General features: G+C 50.2%; 7 protein-coding genes across 7 annotated transcripts; 4 read left to right on the top strand and 3 right to left on the bottom strand.

Moving 5' to 3' along the window:
- NCS54_00454600 (Hypothetical protein) lies at nt 1-532 on the bottom strand (the record flags this gene model as incomplete). The annotated part of the gene is made up of 2 exons (XM_053150077.1): nt 1-348; nt 395-532. 2 exons carry the CDS (start codon nt 530-532, stop codon nt 1-3), a joined length of 486 nt encoding a protein of 161 aa, XP_053006052.1.
- A 1,024-nt stretch (nt 533-1,556) lies between these two features.
- Nucleotides 1,557-2,961, top strand: NCS54_00454500 (Hypothetical protein; the record flags this gene model as incomplete). The annotated part of the gene is made up of 3 exons (XM_053150076.1): nt 1,557-1,980; nt 2,038-2,469; nt 2,534-2,961. The coding sequence occupies 3 exons, from the start codon at nt 1,557-1,559 to the stop codon at nt 2,959-2,961; spliced, it is 1,284 nt and encodes a 427-aa protein (XP_053006051.1).
- Nucleotides 2,962-6,989: 4,028 nt separating this feature from the next.
- On the top strand, nt 6,990-7,472 carry NCS54_00454400 (Hypothetical protein; the record flags this gene model as incomplete). Its single annotated transcript, XM_053150075.1, has 1 exon — nt 6,990-7,472. One exon carries the CDS (start codon nt 6,990-6,992, stop codon nt 7,470-7,472), a length of 483 nt encoding a protein of 160 aa, XP_053006050.1.
- A 3,228-nt stretch (nt 7,473-10,700) lies between these two features.
- Nucleotides 10,701-12,115, top strand: NCS54_00454300 (Hypothetical protein; the record flags this gene model as incomplete). Its single annotated transcript, XM_053150074.1, has 2 exons — nt 10,701-11,447; nt 11,498-12,115. The coding sequence occupies 2 exons, from the start codon at nt 10,701-10,703 to the stop codon at nt 12,113-12,115; spliced, it is 1,365 nt and encodes a 454-aa protein (XP_053006049.1).
- A 3,317-nt stretch (nt 12,116-15,432) lies between these two features.
- Nucleotides 15,433-16,567, top strand: NCS54_00454200 (Hypothetical protein; the record flags this gene model as incomplete). The annotated part of the gene is made up of 3 exons (XM_053150073.1): nt 15,433-15,455; nt 15,503-16,202; nt 16,250-16,567. The coding sequence occupies 3 exons, from the start codon at nt 15,433-15,435 to the stop codon at nt 16,565-16,567; spliced, it is 1,041 nt and encodes a 346-aa protein (XP_053006048.1).
- Nucleotides 16,568-16,623: 56 nt separating this feature from the next.
- On the bottom strand, nt 16,624-17,226 carry NCS54_00454100 (N-acetyltransferase domain-containing protein; the record flags this gene model as incomplete). Its single annotated transcript, XM_053150072.1, has 1 exon — nt 16,624-17,226. Exon 1 carries the CDS (start codon nt 17,218-17,220, stop codon nt 16,624-16,626), a length of 597 nt encoding a protein of 198 aa, XP_053006047.1. The 5' UTR covers nt 17,221-17,226.
- Nucleotides 17,227-17,429: 203 nt separating this feature from the next.
- Nucleotides 17,430-18,053, bottom strand: NCS54_00454000 (Methyltransf-25 domain-containing protein; the record flags this gene model as incomplete). The annotated part of the gene is made up of 1 exon (XM_053150071.1): nt 17,430-18,053. The coding sequence occupies one exon, from the start codon at nt 18,051-18,053 to the stop codon at nt 17,430-17,432; it is 624 nt and encodes a 207-aa protein (XP_053006046.1).
- Between the last annotated feature and the right edge of the window lie 35 nt (nt 18,054-18,088).

Below are 18,088 nucleotides of genomic sequence, written 5' to 3'. Positions count from 1 at the left end.
TTAGATAGGTGAAACAGGCGACTTGGCCTTGCGCTTTCGTAGAACCCTGGGTTTTGCGGGAGTCTCGGGCGTCTCGGTGCCGGTGTTGGTGTTCTGCAGAGCTCGGAAAGCAAAACGCTCAGGCTTGAGGTCCCTCTTGACCCATTCGTAGTTCCTCCTGATACGACCGGTCGCGAAAAATATCTTGGGGTCTCCTTCGATGAAACCCTTGCCGGCCATGGGGCCTGTCGTGAATTCGCCGCCAAAGTGACGGTACTTGGCGGGTGTGGACATGTACATGTCGCGAACGAGGTCGACGTCGAAGCCTGGGTCCTCGACCCATTTGACGTTGTTGTTCATGTTGCTCTCCTGGAGTATTTAGCATTGAGGGCGACGAGCATGGAATTGAACGTACAATGATCTCGGCGAGCTTAGCGTGTCTATCAACGTGTCGCTTGAAAACAGCCGCGCGGCCGACGATGCGGGCCTTGCACTCGGGACATTTTCTTCCATAGCGCGGGTTCGGGCTCGGGATCTTTTGGAGGTGGTTCATCTTGGGAGAAGCCATTTGATTGTTGCGAGGAAATTGTTCGGAAGCACGTGTGGTGTTGTGAGGTGGATGATATACAAGAGGGTGATTGAAGGATGAACAAAGAGCAGAGAAGAAGGCAAGCTCGCGAACAAAGAATGGAGAGTGAATGAAGGAATAAAAGGAAGAGAGGAAGAGGCTCTATTGTTCCGCTTTGGGAGCATTATTTGCGGTGGACATTGAGGTGTTCGCTTCGGTCGATGGCACTGCCGGCTGGTGACAGCTGTTGGGTGGACGATGCAAACTTTTCGCTGAGGCATGATTGGGACAAGACATTGATAAGAATGGATATGAGTTTCAAGATTGATGGTTAAATACCTGTTCGGAACTCTCTAAAAGCAGCGACTACGGTAGTGATGAAAAGCGCCTGTCCCTGGTAATTGGAGCCCCCCAACGGCCATGTGGTGAACGAGGCGGCATGTCCTGCAAGCTGTTACTGAACCGAACACTGGTCTGGTAATGGCAGAACGCTTCAAATGGATATGGGCGCGGTAGAGATACTTGAGACTTACTAATGGCTTCTTAAAATCTGCATCGCAGGAACAGGCGCATCTGCCTGGCCTCATGGATAGGGGGCGGTAGATGCAGTGGAGCGGTATAGACTCGGTCGAGAAGCGTCCAAATCTGAAGGATGAAACGGGTAGCAGTTGCCCTAATAACTCGACCAGTGCTAAGAATCCGGTTATAGTGCTACAGCACAGCGTCTTCATCGAAGGGTGCGCGCCGCTTGATAAGACCCAGGTGACTCTACACGTGTCATTGCAGAAGTATGCCTCATTCCAAATGCGTATTGGAAGATTGATCACCTGTTAGGTCGGCCATTGGCCTCGCAGCAGAGGGTGTGTCAGACGCGCATTGAGATGTTTGCACTTTTGGAGAGCGGGCACCAATATAAGGTCGCAACTTTCCCCCCTTCTCCCTCGCCATCTCAAAAACTTCAAAATTCACTTACAATCCCTTTGCCTAGCCTGGAGAAGCTACCGACACCATGCCTCCTCCCCAAACGCCAACACGGCGTCGAGATCTAGAAATTGCCAAGCGGCAGTTCACCTTTCTCGTGTCGATCACGGCCACCATCTTCGTCCTTTGCCCTGAATGCCTGAGAGTCTACAGAAACCTCTGCATCGTTCCAGCCTTGGCGTGGCTTACTGGGTTTGCGTTTGACTTGATGAACTCCTTGAGCAACACTTGGGACAATGCCCCACGTGTATTGAAATACTTCATCCCTGTCGACATGAACGTTCCCATTACAGCTCCTTTTGACCAAATCAGCACTTACGTCGGTCCCGCCCTGTCTTGGGCAAGCTCCCATGCCAGGCTCATGGCTCTAGAGGCAAAAGCCCGAATCATGGCGTTCAGGCAGGTAGTTCTCCTTGTTCTGGCTAACTGGTTCTTGCGTCAACTTGGGCGAGGTAAGTGATGTCTCGAAATGAGTCGACATATCCAAGCTCACTGCAAAGATCCTATAGGAGAGAATTCAGGCGGAGAATCCGAGGATGGTGCACAGGGCCCGTCCCCGGCATCCGACAGGTGGTATGGAATTCTTGTCATGACACCTCCCGTTCACGATTACGGATCTCTACCCCTTGGTCCAAACACCAGCGAGAGACCTCAGCCGGTTCCATGGGATAGCCATGAGACTTCATCTATACCATCCATTTCTCCCCCTTCAGACTTTCGAGTCCATCTCTCGTTCTGCCTGGTTCCTAATGCAGTCTGGGAATCTCGGGAGACAGTGCTTGCAGAGAAGCTCAAGGCAGGGCTCTACTGGGACATGAGAGGAGAAAATTGCGGATCTGACGGCGAGATCTGGGCACAATCACGCGTCCAGAGAATCACAGGCATCGAAATCCTGGGGCTGATCGACGAAGATCAAGACGCCGTTAACTCCTGCCATGCGTGTGAGTACTATTCTCTAAGACGTATTTGAGTCACCTACTTGGCAGAGAATCTAACTATCTGAAGACTTTGCCTCTTTGAGGCAGGGATGGAAATATATGAACATCTCCTGGAACGATGTCGACTTTGCAATTATCCTTGGATTCCTAGTCACCGGACCACAGGCCACCCAAATCACAAAAGTCCTGTTTATCTATTTCACAAAGTTGCGTATTGAACAGGCTCTAGCTGCTAGAGATAATGTGCCGGCACAGGGGTTCATGGCTAGCTGGTGTGTGTGCGCGGCATCCGGGGTCGTTACAATTCTGACTGGGGGGTTGGCGGCTCCTATAACAGGGCCGCTGTTTCTTGGTAGCTGGGCTTCAGGCTTCGGGCTTGGGATTGTCGGGGCTACAATTAGTGCACGCGATGAAAAGATGTGGAAGAGACGGATCGCGTGGTGCCAGGATCTCCAGCGTCGGTTCCCTCAGTTGGAGGGGTTTTTCGGGGAATGAAGATTGAGCAGTGGTGGAACTGGGATAGCATTGAAATGGTTAACTCAAGTGCTTTTAAGAGTCATATGTTTGCAACAGAGATTTTAACATCAAAAGATAAGCCAACTTGTGCCGCCATAGACGGGTAAGATAATCAGATTTCAGTGTTTTACGGTATTAGGTTTAATGCCGCCATGTATTGATTACCGATGTGCCTGGTGCAAGGGGATATCCTCCGGTGGTTCCAACCTACAATCAAGACCACCCCTAACCCTCATGTAGGCTGACCCCGTCCCTAGTTTAAACTAATCATAGATAAACTCTGGCTAAAATGTACCCTGACTATTAACATTATCATTACCCATCTATTAGCTAACGGTGTGTCAAAGATGGTCGGCTCATAAGGGTGTCCATGGGTCGTCTTGACAAAGCACTTAGCGGCGCCGTGCTCAAGAAGTTGGCGCGAGGAGCCTCTTTTGGAGACTTCATTGAGAATAAAATGGTGTTTTTAGGGTGCGGTAATGTTCTGGCGTATAGAGGCGGGTGATGGCCCCATGTGTGCAAGGAGTGGAACAAATGTGACTATGCAATACAAACACGATACATCCTCCCGTCAATTATGAATCCTTCCAAAACTGGGGTTGGTCAAGCAGGACAAGCCACCACGCCTGTCTCTTCTTCCATGATTCTCTCTGGTGGCATATAAAATCGAGCATCCGACCTGCACCGGGACTGGTACCTCGCTGTACCCCTGGAGGCCACGAAATACTTCATGAAGGCATACAGGTTGTTCTGGGACACTCGCAAGGAAAGTTCCCTGCTAATCTTAAATGGGGGTCCCTGAATTACGCGCTCTGGGCTCCATGGGGGCCAGTAAAAGATCCATTTCGAGCTCGTCCAATCCTTCTCCTCTTCGAACCTCATCTCTGTGTACATATCAGCCAAGAAATCGATAGAGCTGGAATCAAAAAGGGCCTGCCAGTCGGCGGGTTGGATGGTTATTTCGAGGTGTTCCCCATTGACAACCGGGTGAAATCGCGGATGGATGCAGTCAAAGTAGGCTTGAAGCGACTCTAAAGCCGATCCACGTAGGAGCTCATGGGCGAGAGTGGTGAGCTGACGCTCACTCATACTGTCGGGCTGCAGGTGCGGGAGTTTTTCAAGAATTGCGCTCCCGGGGATCAATCCCCAAAAGTCGTCTAAGCGTATGTGGTTTTCAAATTCGGGAAGGAAGAGCTTGTCGTTTGATGGCGGGTCCAACATGTCTGAGGATATCAGTCGGAAATATAAGCCGTAGCAGCATCCGATCAGCCTGAAGTCTGGACTGTCCTTGAGCTTCCTCAGGATGAGAATCAGGAATGACTTTTCGTCCCCTTGATCCAAGACAAACAAGTGATCCCTCGTAGGAATAACAAGATAGTCGAGAGGCATGTCGGTGATCAGATACATCCATGCTTTGTTTAGGGTGGCGCCTTGCACCTCGAAAATCATCATACCTCCGTGCGTGTGGACCTTTGAAGGCACGACAGCGAACTCGCAGATACGTGTCAGGTTGATCGTCAAGCTTCCCGTACAAGCATCAACTGCAGCACCCTTGTCCCAGCTCCCCTCCTTAAGTCTTTGCACCTCCTCCTCATCAAGATCTTTGACATTAGGTGACGCCGGCTTAGGACTGGTCCGGCCGGGATAGAGCAAGCTGGGGCTTGGAAGAGGCCTCATTCCCAAGCGACATTTATATTGAGTGCTAAACTGGGAAAGAACATATTGTACAATCGTTGGCCTTTTGAGGCTCCAAGGAACGCTTGAAAGGTTCTGCCGAGTTGCAGTCAGGTCGCCCCTCGGTGGCCATACCCAGTCTTCAGGCCAAAGGTGCTTCCAGGACTTGAATGCCAATTCAGCTTGATCTTGGAGGTTATAGAGCGTTGGCCATTTTAGGATATTCTAATCGATCATCCACGACGGTTGGCCATAGGGCGCGGAGCGACCAGCCCCATGGCAACGGATTTCAACACGCTTTAGGCCAAGCAGCGAGTAGGCGAGTGCTCCAAGATATATGTGGAAAAAGGATAATGAGTAATCCGGCCGGAAAAGTTCCCTCTCTCGATGGTCGTCGAGTAAGGCTAGAACACCAAAGATCTTGTCTCGAGGGTCCGATGCCTTGGAACTCCATGTTGCTCGCATGGCATCGTAAATGTCACTACCTGGGGACGTTCCCTCAGCCATGTGTATGAACCACGGCGCCGATGTATTCTCCCAGTCGTGACCTTTGAGCTGAGGAACAGTTGCCCCATCGGCCCAGAACTCGGTGTCGCCCACTTGAAAGACAACTTGTCGAGAAACGACAAGCTCTTGAATAACCTAGAGGTGACTGAAATATCTCTTAGAGAGCAGCTTGTTCAAGTTAACTTTGCCTTCCCTTGTAATCTGGTCGCAGTGGTTGGATTGCATGACCGAGTGCTCCAATCTTCGCCGGAGGGGGTATTTGTGAGGGCCAGTCGGGTCGATCGAGCCGCTCCCGAGATAAACCAACACTCTCTGGGCTTCATGGTAGATATCAACCATTTTGGAAACTTGTGCTTCGCGTTCCTTGTCGTCTTTTTGGTTGATGCAGATGGCATCGACCCAGAGTCTCCGCAGGCCATCTGCGGGTTGAAGAAACTTGAGCATGTCCCAGCAGTTTTGCGTCTGGAGAAGGACGTCCCAATGGGGGCCGATGAAAACTGGCCGGCAGCGGGAGTTGTCGTTGTTCTCTCCGCCCCAGGTGTATGAGACGGTTTCATATATGGGAAATCTTTCTTGGTCGTGCGTCTCGAGGTAGACATGCAAAAGATCCACATCGCTAGGGGCTGCTTCGAGTCGCAAAAGACGAAACTCATGATCCTGCAGGCGGTGGTGGTAAATTGGTGATGGTTTGAAGTCGTCAGTTGAGCCTAGCTTTTCGTTCGGATTGTCGGTGTCGGACCCTTGACGAGTCTTGGCGTGAGAGTAAAGGGAACTGAGCGGCCAGTAGAGATTGAACTATCCCGGGGGTTCATTAGGCGGGATCGATGGGAGGGGACTTATTCGCTGTTGCTGTAATCTGATGGCGTCTAGATCTGGTACGGCGCCGCATGTGTTGCAAATGGGGAGGCCCCCATTCAATACCACATCGGGCGATACGCAGGTCGCTGCATGCCAGCGGGTCATGATCGATACACGAAAGATGTTGGAGAATCCAGAGAAGAAAGTGGTCAACAAGAAAGAGAAACGAGGCTGCGAGATTTATAACGACAAGAGCTGCAATATGGCCTAGTCCGAAATTGTCCGAGATTATGCTGACAAGCTTGGCGCTGCAGCGTGTCCCAGCATTTCCTCTCGGCCAATGCTTTCTCAGCCTGATTGAGATCTGTTGGAGTACGAAGACGTGGGCACATGCGGTTGGACGTTGTCCCCCCTGACTGGCATACGCCCTTCGCCCAGGTTGGCTTGAGTTGACGGGAAGTTGGAGTTGGGATATCCTCCAGACCCTACTTGCTTCTCAACTTAGATTTGTACTATCATAAATTCTTCTGAACGAGCTCTGAGAGCTTTGGTAATCACTCCGCGGCGGCTCAACAGGAGCTCGGCTCTAGAAATAGAAATGGATTTTTAGTACGCTTCAGTATCACCTTTGGGTCGGGTGGTATTGGCGTAGGCGCATTAAACATTTCAGCACGCTTCAGTGTCGGCCCACGAAAGTGCTCTGTATCAAACGCAAGACTTTGATGCAATACAGTGCTCCCCAATCCATGACGTCGTATTTGATTAGTCTTTCTCTTAATGCACAGCCACGTCCTTGTCATACGTACAGAAATTCGCCTTATTGCGCTGAACGCCGTGACTTTAACCTTTTCTTCGTGCAGCCGCATCCCCAACCGACCCCTCCCGAAACGCTGATCCTGCCATCAACGCGGGATACTAAAAGCCCACTCTCACCCTGCTCCGCGTCCTTGCTCTCAGTCTTCTCCATTGTCAAATATTATCTCATTTCGCGTACGATAACAGCACATCGTCGGACCTCTCGACCAACCATGGCTACTGCCTTGCCACCGTCGACCTGGATACAGGCCCTACCTGTCAGACTTCAGCGCTTCCTCGGAACCCAACACCCTTCATCTAGCAGCTCTGACCAAGCTTCAACACCCAAGAATCAGACGGAAGTTGCGGCCGACCACGACGACGAATGGGGAGATTGGGTCATTCCAACGCCTGAGTGTGAAGAGCAAGTGAAGGATGCTCCGGTCTTGGTTGGAGAGCTCGTAGAGGACGAAGTTCTCAGCTTGAATATCACGTCTGAAGAGTTGATTGCTCGTCAACGGGCCATGGCGCGCAATGCTTGGAAGGTTGAGGTTAGAGACAAAGACCGGAAGTCGAGCGATGGAGAGAAGGAGGAGCCGTTCCACCTCGAGGAAATACCAGCCGGGATAAGAATGCCCTGCCACACCCCACCGGATTCTGATGATACTCAGGTCCTTAGAACTTGTATTTTTGATCTAGATGCAGGCGGGTGGTGATGGCACTGGTAGCGGGGCGAGAGGCAGGCTACTGGTGCCGGCGCTGCTGAGAAAGGTTCAGCATCTGCTTCTGGTTGGAATTGTTGTGCAAAGTTTGTGGTATCGTGACAAAGACAATGCGAAATGGCGAGATGGATGATACCCCGCACTCGCAGAGGGATTGCGCTTCAGCTGGGTTTCTACGCTTCACTACGACAACCCAGACAACAAGCTTCGTCGCACTCCAGCGCCTACCATCCCAAAACACACAAAAGCGACAACATGGAGAACTTGGAGGAGTCATGGGAGGCCATCGGAGGATCGAAATACGTCCCCGAATCTTAGGCCGACATGACCGACAGGGACATCACAGACAGGCACGACAAGATCGGACACGACTGGGGCGGGCCTCTACCATCGAAACGATAAGGCTGGCGGTCAACGAGAGCAACGGAATTCCGGCCAACGAGCCCTGAGCACGAGCTTTGAGGATCTATACGAAGCTCCTGGGACTCGCCACCAATTCTGGACTCGCGTATGTTGCGATGACAGAAACGACGATACATTCAGCAGCGCCCTCGGTCACGATGGGCCCCGACCACGAGAAGCCGAAACTCCGGATCACTTTTTTGCTTTCGGGGCCAGGCTGGCGGAATTAAAATTCCACTCTCACCCTCTGTTCAGTATATTCGCACAAGGCAAGGTGTTCGAGGACAATGATAAGCCTAGCAAAGACAGTTGTCTGTACTTCACTGTTATATACAAGGCCCACCGAGACAAGCTCCAAGGCAGCTCCAGCCCCCAATGCTCCCTAATCATAATTTACTGAGCACACGGAAGTTAATACATGGAGAAGACAGTTGATTGCAACGACGACGATGTCTACAAAGGCATCCCTGCTCCTTGTCACATCTTCTTGGTAAATACCTTGATATGATGCAGGGGCGCGGCGACGGGGTCTCCAGTCGCCTCAAAGATTCATTCCAGTTGCAGGCTTCAGGTTGCTGATGTCCAGTTGCTGGACATCTTATCGATAGGGTAGCTGGAGCTAGAAATCGGGGTTTGTTAATGTTGAGCTCGTTGGTCACTTGTTTGTCTTCAGCATGGCCCAGCACCAGTCTGTTGGTAGGCATGAAGGGTCTTTCTTTGTCTATAATTGCTCCTCTGTGTACCCATCTTGGCGACGGATCTAGAAGGGACATTCTGGGACATGGAAGGCAACCTGGGGGGTGTCCCCCCTGGATATAAAGTACTCCCTTGAACCTAGCTGGCTGATGAAACCTATGCTCTTGCATCGTCCTTGGACGCCCATCTCTTGTGCCGACTGTGACGCATTCTCACATGAAAAACCAGTTCATTCAGTGCAGGCTGGTGGCCGATGGAGGCGTCAGCGGACATGCTAAACGAGTTATACTTTAGAAATGGCGAAAAATGGAAACATGGTAAGAATAAATTTTAGATTAAGATGATGCTGGTATATTTTGCAAAAACAACTAAGTAATTCAATTCTGGCTCACTTTTGAGTGCTTCCCACATTAAAACCTAGGCTGTTAGTCCGCAGAAAACTTACCATCTCACTTCTTATCCTTCCCATCCTTATCGTTAGCACCCTTCTTCCGAGCCTCCTTGGCAGCATGGCCAGCGTTGAGGGCCATGTCTAGAGTCTTGGGGTTGATAACGAGCCCTTGCTGCGCCGTACCAACATAGGTCTGGGTGGTGTCAGGCATGTTGAAGATGGGATTGTCGTGAGGTTAGTGGTCTCTGAAGTTCGGTACTAGGTAATTCAGTGGGAATGTGGAATGAACCTGGAGTGATGATCTCGATTGAAGTCAGGTGGATGAGTGGATTTATATCCATGAGTATTGCAACTGCGTCCATTGTCTGGATGAACATTACTTCTCACAATGGACTCTTCGAAATGAATGCCTTGTGATGAAAATGTGTTTTCCCGGGCGCCAGGCGAACAAAGCCAGGCACGGGCGATCTTATCGAGTTTGACCGAACAACAGGTGGATTTTAGCATCCATTGTCACTGTTATGCCCGAGGCTTTGTGTCGAGTGTCTAAGCACCATTGCAGATTATGCATCGGAGTATTGAGGGCGGAACGAAAAACGGACCGTAGGTGGAAATAATGATAGAAGCGGATATCTTTCACATGAGCTTACCTCCCTACTCACATGCCCTCCTGGCATTCAGCTTGTTATCAAGATCATATGAATTTTTCAATTACCCAATGTGAGAGCTGCAGTCAAAACATGAGGAGGCCTTCATTGTCATGCCCATATTTCATAGAACTGTACCAAATTTCTATCCACCAAAGAATTGTTGTGTAGAATCCGCGCCCGATAATAGTCTCTACAAGAAACGTCGACACCAGACGTTAGGGTTTAGGTTAAGTGATGATCTTATGAAATGTGTTCGAAGAGTACAATACGCATCCTCTGCTTTTTTTCTTCAATCTGGAAATGGAAATAATGCTGAGCGTAACCCTCATGGATCTTCTACCTGTTCTCCATTCTAGAGCAGACAAGCCCATACGAAAGCAGTTCGTTGGGCGTATGGAACAATGTGTCAAGAGCTCTTCTGGTAGACAGCAGTATGAAGACATGTCTTGTCGCCAACTTCCTGTGGGCGGCCTCGCCGGTGTTGACTAAAAATAGAAGAATGCGACTCGTCACCTTACTTTGGTTGGTTGAATGATTGGCAAATTTCGTCCCAAACAGCCACACGAGCGTTAATGAAACAAACCTGAGATATCCGCTTATACAGTTGTGGCTGGTTTCGATCACATATCACTCTTTACTAAGGCTGGGGGTAATTAATTGACAGGTGAAACAATTTCCCAAACAAGGCTGGCCTAAGAGTACAAACTCGCATGGCCAGGTCTTTGTTGGTTGCAGGGGCATGTCTCGCAGGCTTCAAAGAAATGTGATCATGTAACGACATGGAATATGATAGACATCATTGTCAAAGAAAATCTCAGAAAATTTAGTATTCAAGGGAAATTACACACAGAGAGACACGTAATATTTTCCATATCATGACTTTGGGGAAAGCCCCTGGATTAGCATCACTCATGGAAGCTCCTGCGCCGCGTACTTGTAGAAGGCCTGCCCTGCCCTTTATATTAGACTCTTGATTCATGCAGGCAGTCATCATCCTGATACACTCATTTATTCTCATCAAAACTTTGTCTTTCTCTCCTCTTGCTTGAACCTTTGTGCGGAGCAGCACCTTCACCCTCTTCAATGGCTTCTCCACTCTTCTCCCTTGTTCCCCAGAATCACAGTGCAGAAGCTGTCATCGAAAATCCCGACTACGTGCCGTATGTTTTGGAGTTCCCGGATCCCCAAGGAGAGAATGGGAGGAGCCGTGGGCTTTGCATCAAATTCGACCCCACGAGCTCTTCCGGTCTGGAGCCAAGCTTTCTCGGAAACCACAACGGCACTGACATCCCATCGGGCCAAACATTTCGGTTTATGCTGAACATAAACACTGGGGAGGTTCTGCTCGAAGACTACTCTGATGGCCGGGCTTTCAGGTTCACGGGACCAACTGCCCTCACCTTTCCAAGCCCTCCGCACCCTCGCAGACTCATCATCGATTGTCACAACAACCTTGAGTTTGAGTGCATTGATGGGTCTGGATGCTGGAGCCAATGGAGAATCCTCTGGCACCAGGAACCGCCTATGGACGTCCTCCTCTGGAGGCATGAATCGACTGGTCTAAGAACCGGAGTGGTGTCTTCCATCCTGACCAATGACGATGGGTGTGAGGTCTTCCCAGGATACAACAAGACCCCTGATTCCGCCGATGACTTGATCCGCTACACCGACCGGAGCCGGTACTTTGCATCAAAGTTCGGCGCTCCCCAGGCGGTTGTTGATGTTGGCACCGGCCAGCATTTGGCTGTCAAGAAAGTCTCGTATCCATTCAAAATGGAAGCCCGTCGATCTCTGCTGGACAGAGTCATCAGGAGCAGCAATCTATCACACGTCAGATACTCATACATTGTCAGTCAAAAACAACTCGCTAACACAGACAGCCACACATCATTGCCTTCTTCCAAGTCCAAGAAACCCCTGACAGCATCGACATCATCATGCCTTTGAAGGATGGTAGCCTCCTTGGGCTTATACAGCTGCACCAGAACGGCCCCGGCCTCTTTGAGAGGCCCATTGAGATGCGCCCCCTAGGCCGACTTCTTTTCGGCGAAATGCTTTCGGCTCTTAATTACCTGGAGCACGAGGGCGTGGTTCACCGAAATATTTGCCCCAGGAACATCCTCGTGAACGGCTTGAGAGAGAAGCAGAACTTCCATTTCTACCTGTCCAACTTTGAATACGCAAGCTTCAAAGACACATTCCCAGACCCCGGCGACCCTTGCTTCAAGGCACCAGAGACATGCGGTCTGACGACCGCCGAAGAGTCACCTCGGACGGACATTTGGGGTCTATGCGCAACCATGGCATATTTCCTCAGCAACGACTTCCGAGACATTGTCAACAGCAAACCTTCAGAGAATATTGTTGCCCAGGCCGTGTATGGCGCGTCTAGGATGCTGCTCTTCGGGCTGGAAGGGATGGGAGAATGGGACGCCAACGATCGCCCATCGGCACGACAAAAGCTGGAGAAAGTTTTCGGTGAGGGTGTCGAGGGTTGAGTGAATGTCATGAAAGGGAGCATGAGACTGTGTGGCATGAACACTGTCGAGCTGGTCTTTGAAGGGGGGAATTTGTATGAAGAGCGTGGAGTGTGAGCAACTGTACTCTTTGCGTTTGGCTGGCCAAATCGTTTTGAGAGGGGAAGTAGATGGTAGATTCCCGTGAGGTTACGCGGCATTTGAGAAATTATTAGACGTTGGAATAATAAAAGGGGACTGGTTGAAGGAGAGTCTGGAAGGAGTATGAACATAGAATGTGTGGAGTCAAGATCATAAAACTAATGAACGTTGCGAGATTCATTGCGGTGTCTTCTTTGTTCCTGTTCTTCTACGTAATTGCAGCCTTAGATGAATGCCACGTCAGTGTATTGCCGATAATATTGCTTGCACAGCTATATGCATGTTTGTATCGTTCCTTTGAACCAATTCTTTGAACCCTCACCGCTCACCGCTCTTGTGAGCTTCCTCCGTTCAATATTGTTGGCACATGACTCATGTGACATGGGTCAGGTGAGATCCAAGACTTTAAAGACAACTTCAGCTATATGAAGCTCTTTGGAAGCAGACTGAAGGAATACCTGAAAGGACGAAACCAATAAAGATTCCTGATAGAATGAATAAAGAGCTCAACCTCCAGAAAGGTGCTCATGAGCGACACGTCATATGAGGATTCTCGTTTGACCACTTGGCACATGCTGTAATCACCTCAGCTCAGGGTATTTATACCAGGCGTGGCTCTGGGCTTTTGGCTCAACCTCTTATCATCATCCGCACTGAAAGCCTATCCTCTCAACAGGCCTACACCAACCAAGATCTACATCAACCACGAACAATCAACAACACAAACGATCAACCACCTCACCACACTACTACTTTACCATGTCTTACAGAGGCAATCGACCTTCGGCGGAGAAGGAGAACAGCCAGACCAACTCACTTCACGGCCAGGCCCCCTCAAGCTCTGGCACCGGGCAAGCGGCCTCTGGAGGGTCCGCGAACTCGACTCCGTGCTGGCCTCCGAGAGATCAAGGCAGGGATAACCAAGAAGAAAGAATGAGGGTACGCGTTTCCCAGACGGCTCTCAAGCCTCGCCCGGCTGACGCGAAAAGTAGCAGCGTCCCCCGACCTCCCTCGACCAGCAGTAGCCATCTTTTGAGACGTTTGACCATGACCAGGGCTCCCTGGGCAACCAGGAGCGTTTCCCCAGCTCCCTCGTCTGCCAGCGGTATCCCGTCGAGCTCCGTGATGACTAGGATGACGACTTTCACTCACGAAATGCAACGTTACGGCAGGGACGCGAACGATTTCTATGAAGATGCCGATTCCGATAGGACGGTCGACTACCTTTCAACTCCGTCAGAGAGTAACAGTGGTTCCAGTAGTGTCTGGAGTAGCCAGAGCGACCAGAGCTCGCGGGGTGGCACGCCAGCGTATGACCAGAGTGGCTGGCGGTCGGGGGGTTTTCTCACAAGTCCACGACGATGAATCAGGTGATGACACTCATTGGTTTATTTGACCACTGCGATTTTCCACTTGAGTGGGGGCGAGGGTATAGCAATGAGATTTGAGATAGGATTGTTTACTTGCTTTGATTGGGGCGCTGGAATTTTGTTATTCGACTTGATTTCGATACGGAATAGATTGGGTTGTCGGTGATTGAATTTCAGAAGGGTTGTCTTAAACGCCTCTGGCCTCATAGAGCCTTTTTAGCCTAGGTAGTAACTTAGCCTCAGAGTTAGTACCTAAATCGCTATTGCTGAAAGTTCTCATCAGTAGACGAAAGTAGCCAAGGCCTATATCGCTCACAGGGGGTCAATTCATTGCTCTGACGTGTTGTATTTATTCCATGGCTACAAGCATATTTATCAAAGCAAGGCAAGGCTCTGTTACCTATTTCAAAAGGTGCCCAACGAATGATCCTTTGATAGGGGAAGTCCAGCTACCACGGACAAAGAGGCCATACTGTAGAAACAGGCACCGGTGGTTGGCACGTCACTCTATGTCTCACTTGTGACAAACTGTTAAGTGTTGCAGCCTATATTCGCCTGAACCATGAGTATTTATAGGAGACCTGGCTTCAGGGCTCCGACTCAACATCCCTCCAACACCCGCACGACGAAAGGCACCTATCTTCCACAGCAACGGCATCTATCTCAAACTAGAGCAATCAACAATCTCAACAGATCACTACGGCGCCATGATTTCCCTGGCAATCATTTTGCTGATCTTCTATCTCCACATATATCGAGAGATGAGAGCGGAACCCACCAAAAGGACACTGTCGGATAAACAATCTCAAGGAAAGAAACGGAAGAGGGGGAATAGGCGCAGGCGCCATCAACCTTTCTCCAGAGTTGGCATTGGATACGGCACTTCTGGAGGACGAGCCAATGGGACCAAGTCCAAGAAGCCGGGGAACCAAGGCGTACAGGACCGACCAACGGCAAGATGTTTCAGGGCCACCGCGTCCGAGATATTGAGTGGCGACGAAGATTATGATGAATCTCATCATTACGAAATGGAAGAAGACGAATAGCAGATCCTACCATTGCGAGAAGGACGACTACCATATCTACGGCGATGACGACACCCAGCAAAAGATCAATTATCCCGAGGATCCTGAAGATGATGAGGACAACGAAAATTTTTGGACATGGATTTTTGATTATCAGAACTGGTGGTGAAAATGGTTTTCGGGAGCCACAATGGTGGTTTGGGTGGTCATGCCATCACCACGAGGTTTCGCTCATGAGCGGCGAGAATTGGCAAGGGCACATAGGACAAGATGATTTCCTATATTTAATTGGGACACTGGAGTTTTGCTATTGTGCTTGATTTCATTTTAGTGAGAGCTTTTTAAGCCTCACGACATTGGTCAGACAAAAGAAGTTTGTACAGCCTGGATCGCTCCATGACGAGCCACAGGGCTGTATGTCTGAGTAATGAGAATAGACATAGTACGATTTCGATGAATTTATTCCTGATGACCTCCGATACACATTGCCATCTCCATTCTTGTACCAAATTCCTTGGATGTTGCTGCCAAGCCAATGATGAGCGTCCGAAGATTCGGCCGAATGTGTTCCGAAGTCGGTGTTTGTCATCCCTGGCGGCGATCCTTCGAAACGGCCAAATAATGCGCCGACTGGCTACGCTCTTTGCTGGGCGTCGGAAGCAAATTACAAAGCAGGATCAATTGGTGGGGACTCGCTTGCAAGTCATCATGCGATACATCATCGATAAGGAGATATAAGGAGGGTCAGAGTTCATGATTTCTGACAATTCTGACAATTATTCAAAGACAAACGCATTTAATCATGGCTCCGACGAAACTGTTTATGTATGTCTCATCTCAGCTCTGAGCATCATCCTCTGACGCGCGAGCAGCACTGGCGGCACCGGCTTCATTGGAGGAAGCGTCCTTGACGCAATCCAATCCACTTACCCCGAGTTGGAAATCACGGCACTACTCCGACGGCCTAATGAGTCGTTCACATCAAGATATCCGAGCATCAAGATTATCAAGGGAACTTTTGAGGACTTTGACATCATCCAAGATGCCTCCGAACAGGCCGACATTGTCCTTCACGCCGGCAACACCGACCACATGGCAAGCGTCAAAGCCATTCTCGCTGGCCTAACCAAGAAGACGACTCAGAGTCTCTTACTCCATCTCACCGGAACGGCGTCCATCTCCGACACCATGCAGGGTAACAAGTCGTTTGCAGGAAAGCTGAACCCACGCGTCTGGAATGACATCGATGACGTCGACGAGATATACAACCTCTCAACCGACATTATCCATAGAGATGTCGACAGACTCATTGCGGATGCCAACAATGATTTGGTCAAGACGATCACTGTTAGTCCACCGGATATTTATGGGCAAAAGACTGGTTCTGGTACTACGGGAAGCTTCCTGGTTCCTGAGTATGTCAAGGCAATTATCGAGCTCAAGAAGGCCTTTTATCTCGGAGAAGGGCAGAATATTCGTGGTCTTGTGCATATCAGCGATGTTGTCAGCCTATTCGTGCTCATTCTCGGCAAATACCTTCAAGGCGGCGAAGGTCTTGACTATGGCAAAGAGGTAGCATGATCTCCTACCATCAAAAACTCATCACTGACATTTTATAGGGATTTTACTTTGCCTCATCTGACGGGGTCAAGTGGAAGGACGCCGCAGAGGCCATCGCCAAGATCGGCCACGAGCAAGGCTGGCTCACTGAAGAGACGCAACCCGTCTCACTCGGCCTGGAGGAATTTGTGAGCTTGAGATTCAAGAACAGTTTCTTTCAGGACCAGATTATCTTGTACATGTGGGGTTCCAATAGCAGAGCGGAATCGGCTCGGGCAAAGAGGCTGGGCTGGGAGCCAAAGGGACCCGGTTTCTGGGACTGTCTTGCGGAGGATTGTAGGGTTGCTGCTGAGGAATACGCCAAGGCTTCTAAGTGATGTGCATGGCAGCTATTCTCATATGTAGCGGGTGGGTTAACCTAAGGCTGAGATAGCTACTGGTCAAGGCCTCTGAGTTCTGCCCATTCCCTCTCCAACATGCCAAAGCTAATAGTATCATACCACTTCCGATCATACCAATGCGACTCGCGGCTTCGACCCTCCTCCACAAACCCCAGTTTCTTGTACAGATGCAGGCCTCTCTCGTTATAGCTCACGGTGCGTATGTTGACACGATGATAACCTCCGTGACGGAACGCCCAGTCGAGAGCCCAGTTTATGGCTTCTGAGCCGTAGCCACGGCCTTGATGTGGTGCCGCAAGTGCAATTCCAATGCTGGTAGAGCTGTGACGGGCGTGTTCCGGGTTCACTCCGCCCCAGCCGAGAACAATGAAGCCGATAGGCGTTGGCGCTTCGTCCTTGTTGGGCAAGCAGATCATGACGCCCATGGTAGCCTTGGAAAGTCCCTCAATCAGATCCTCGGCTCGTTTCTCGCCCCTGGGTCGGATCAGAGCTATGTCCGAGAGAGCCGCGTTGATCGCGTTGTTTTCAATCTCGGTGAGGAGAAAGTGCTTGTCATCCTTGTTGTTCTCTGCTGCGCGGTAGACGAGCCGCTCAGACTGAAAGGCAGTTTTGAGGTTATCGGTGATCATGTTGTCCTTGACTGGTGGTGTTGAGGATGGTAAGGAACAGATGGCTTGGAGATGACTGCTGACGGTCGGATAATCTGACCATCTCCACATCTGGTTACAATAGGAAGGTCATTAACCGCATGAGACGATCGGCATGGAGATAACATGGATTTCGCTTACATGCATTCATAACATTCGCAATTCATGATTGCCATTTTTGACAATATTTGCTACTGCGCTTGAAGAACCACCATGACCGCCTGGACCCCAGCACCACGCCGATAGTCCTCCAATTCTGCGCTCACAAGCTTCAACTTCCCTGCCTTGTCGAGAGACTTGACTTTATCCTCGTATCCATTCATCTTCCAAAAGGTGTCTCGGACGGTAGAGATGATGAATCCACCAGGTTTGACGATCCTGGTGAATTCATCAAAGGCTTCCGGTCCGACATGACCTTGAGTCATTGTGCCGACACAGACAACCACATCGTAGGTTTGATCGGGGATGTCCAGGCGCTGGGACAGGTTTGACACGGAAAGAGTTTCGTAAGCCCCGGATCGCTCAGCAATTTGGAGCATCCCAGGGCTGAGATCGATGCCATCAATGTGTTTCGCGCCCTTCTTTGCAAGACTCGCCCCAACAAGACCTGTTCCACACCCGGCATCCAGAATGCTGACATGTCCGATAGGGCGAGAACCGAGATATCTCTTGACGTAGTCGCTAGCAATTTCGGGTGCAACGTAGTCCTCCGATTCTCCCAGCATGTCGTTGTCGTAGTTCTCGGCCCAGTCATCGTACGCAGCCTGTGCCTCGGCGTTGCTGGAGAGATTCAAGACGCGCTGAATACCAGACATTTCGGCATATATAACTCTGAAAGTGATTATGGTGA

Source organism: Fusarium falciforme, chromosome 3, assembly GCF_026873545.1.
Source record: "Fusarium falciforme chromosome 3, complete sequence".
NCBI classification, from domain to species: domain Eukaryota; kingdom Fungi; phylum Ascomycota; class Sordariomycetes; order Hypocreales; family Nectriaceae; genus Fusarium; species Fusarium falciforme.
Note: the sequence above shows the minus strand (reverse complement) of the source record. Positions and strands in the feature narration are given on the sequence as shown.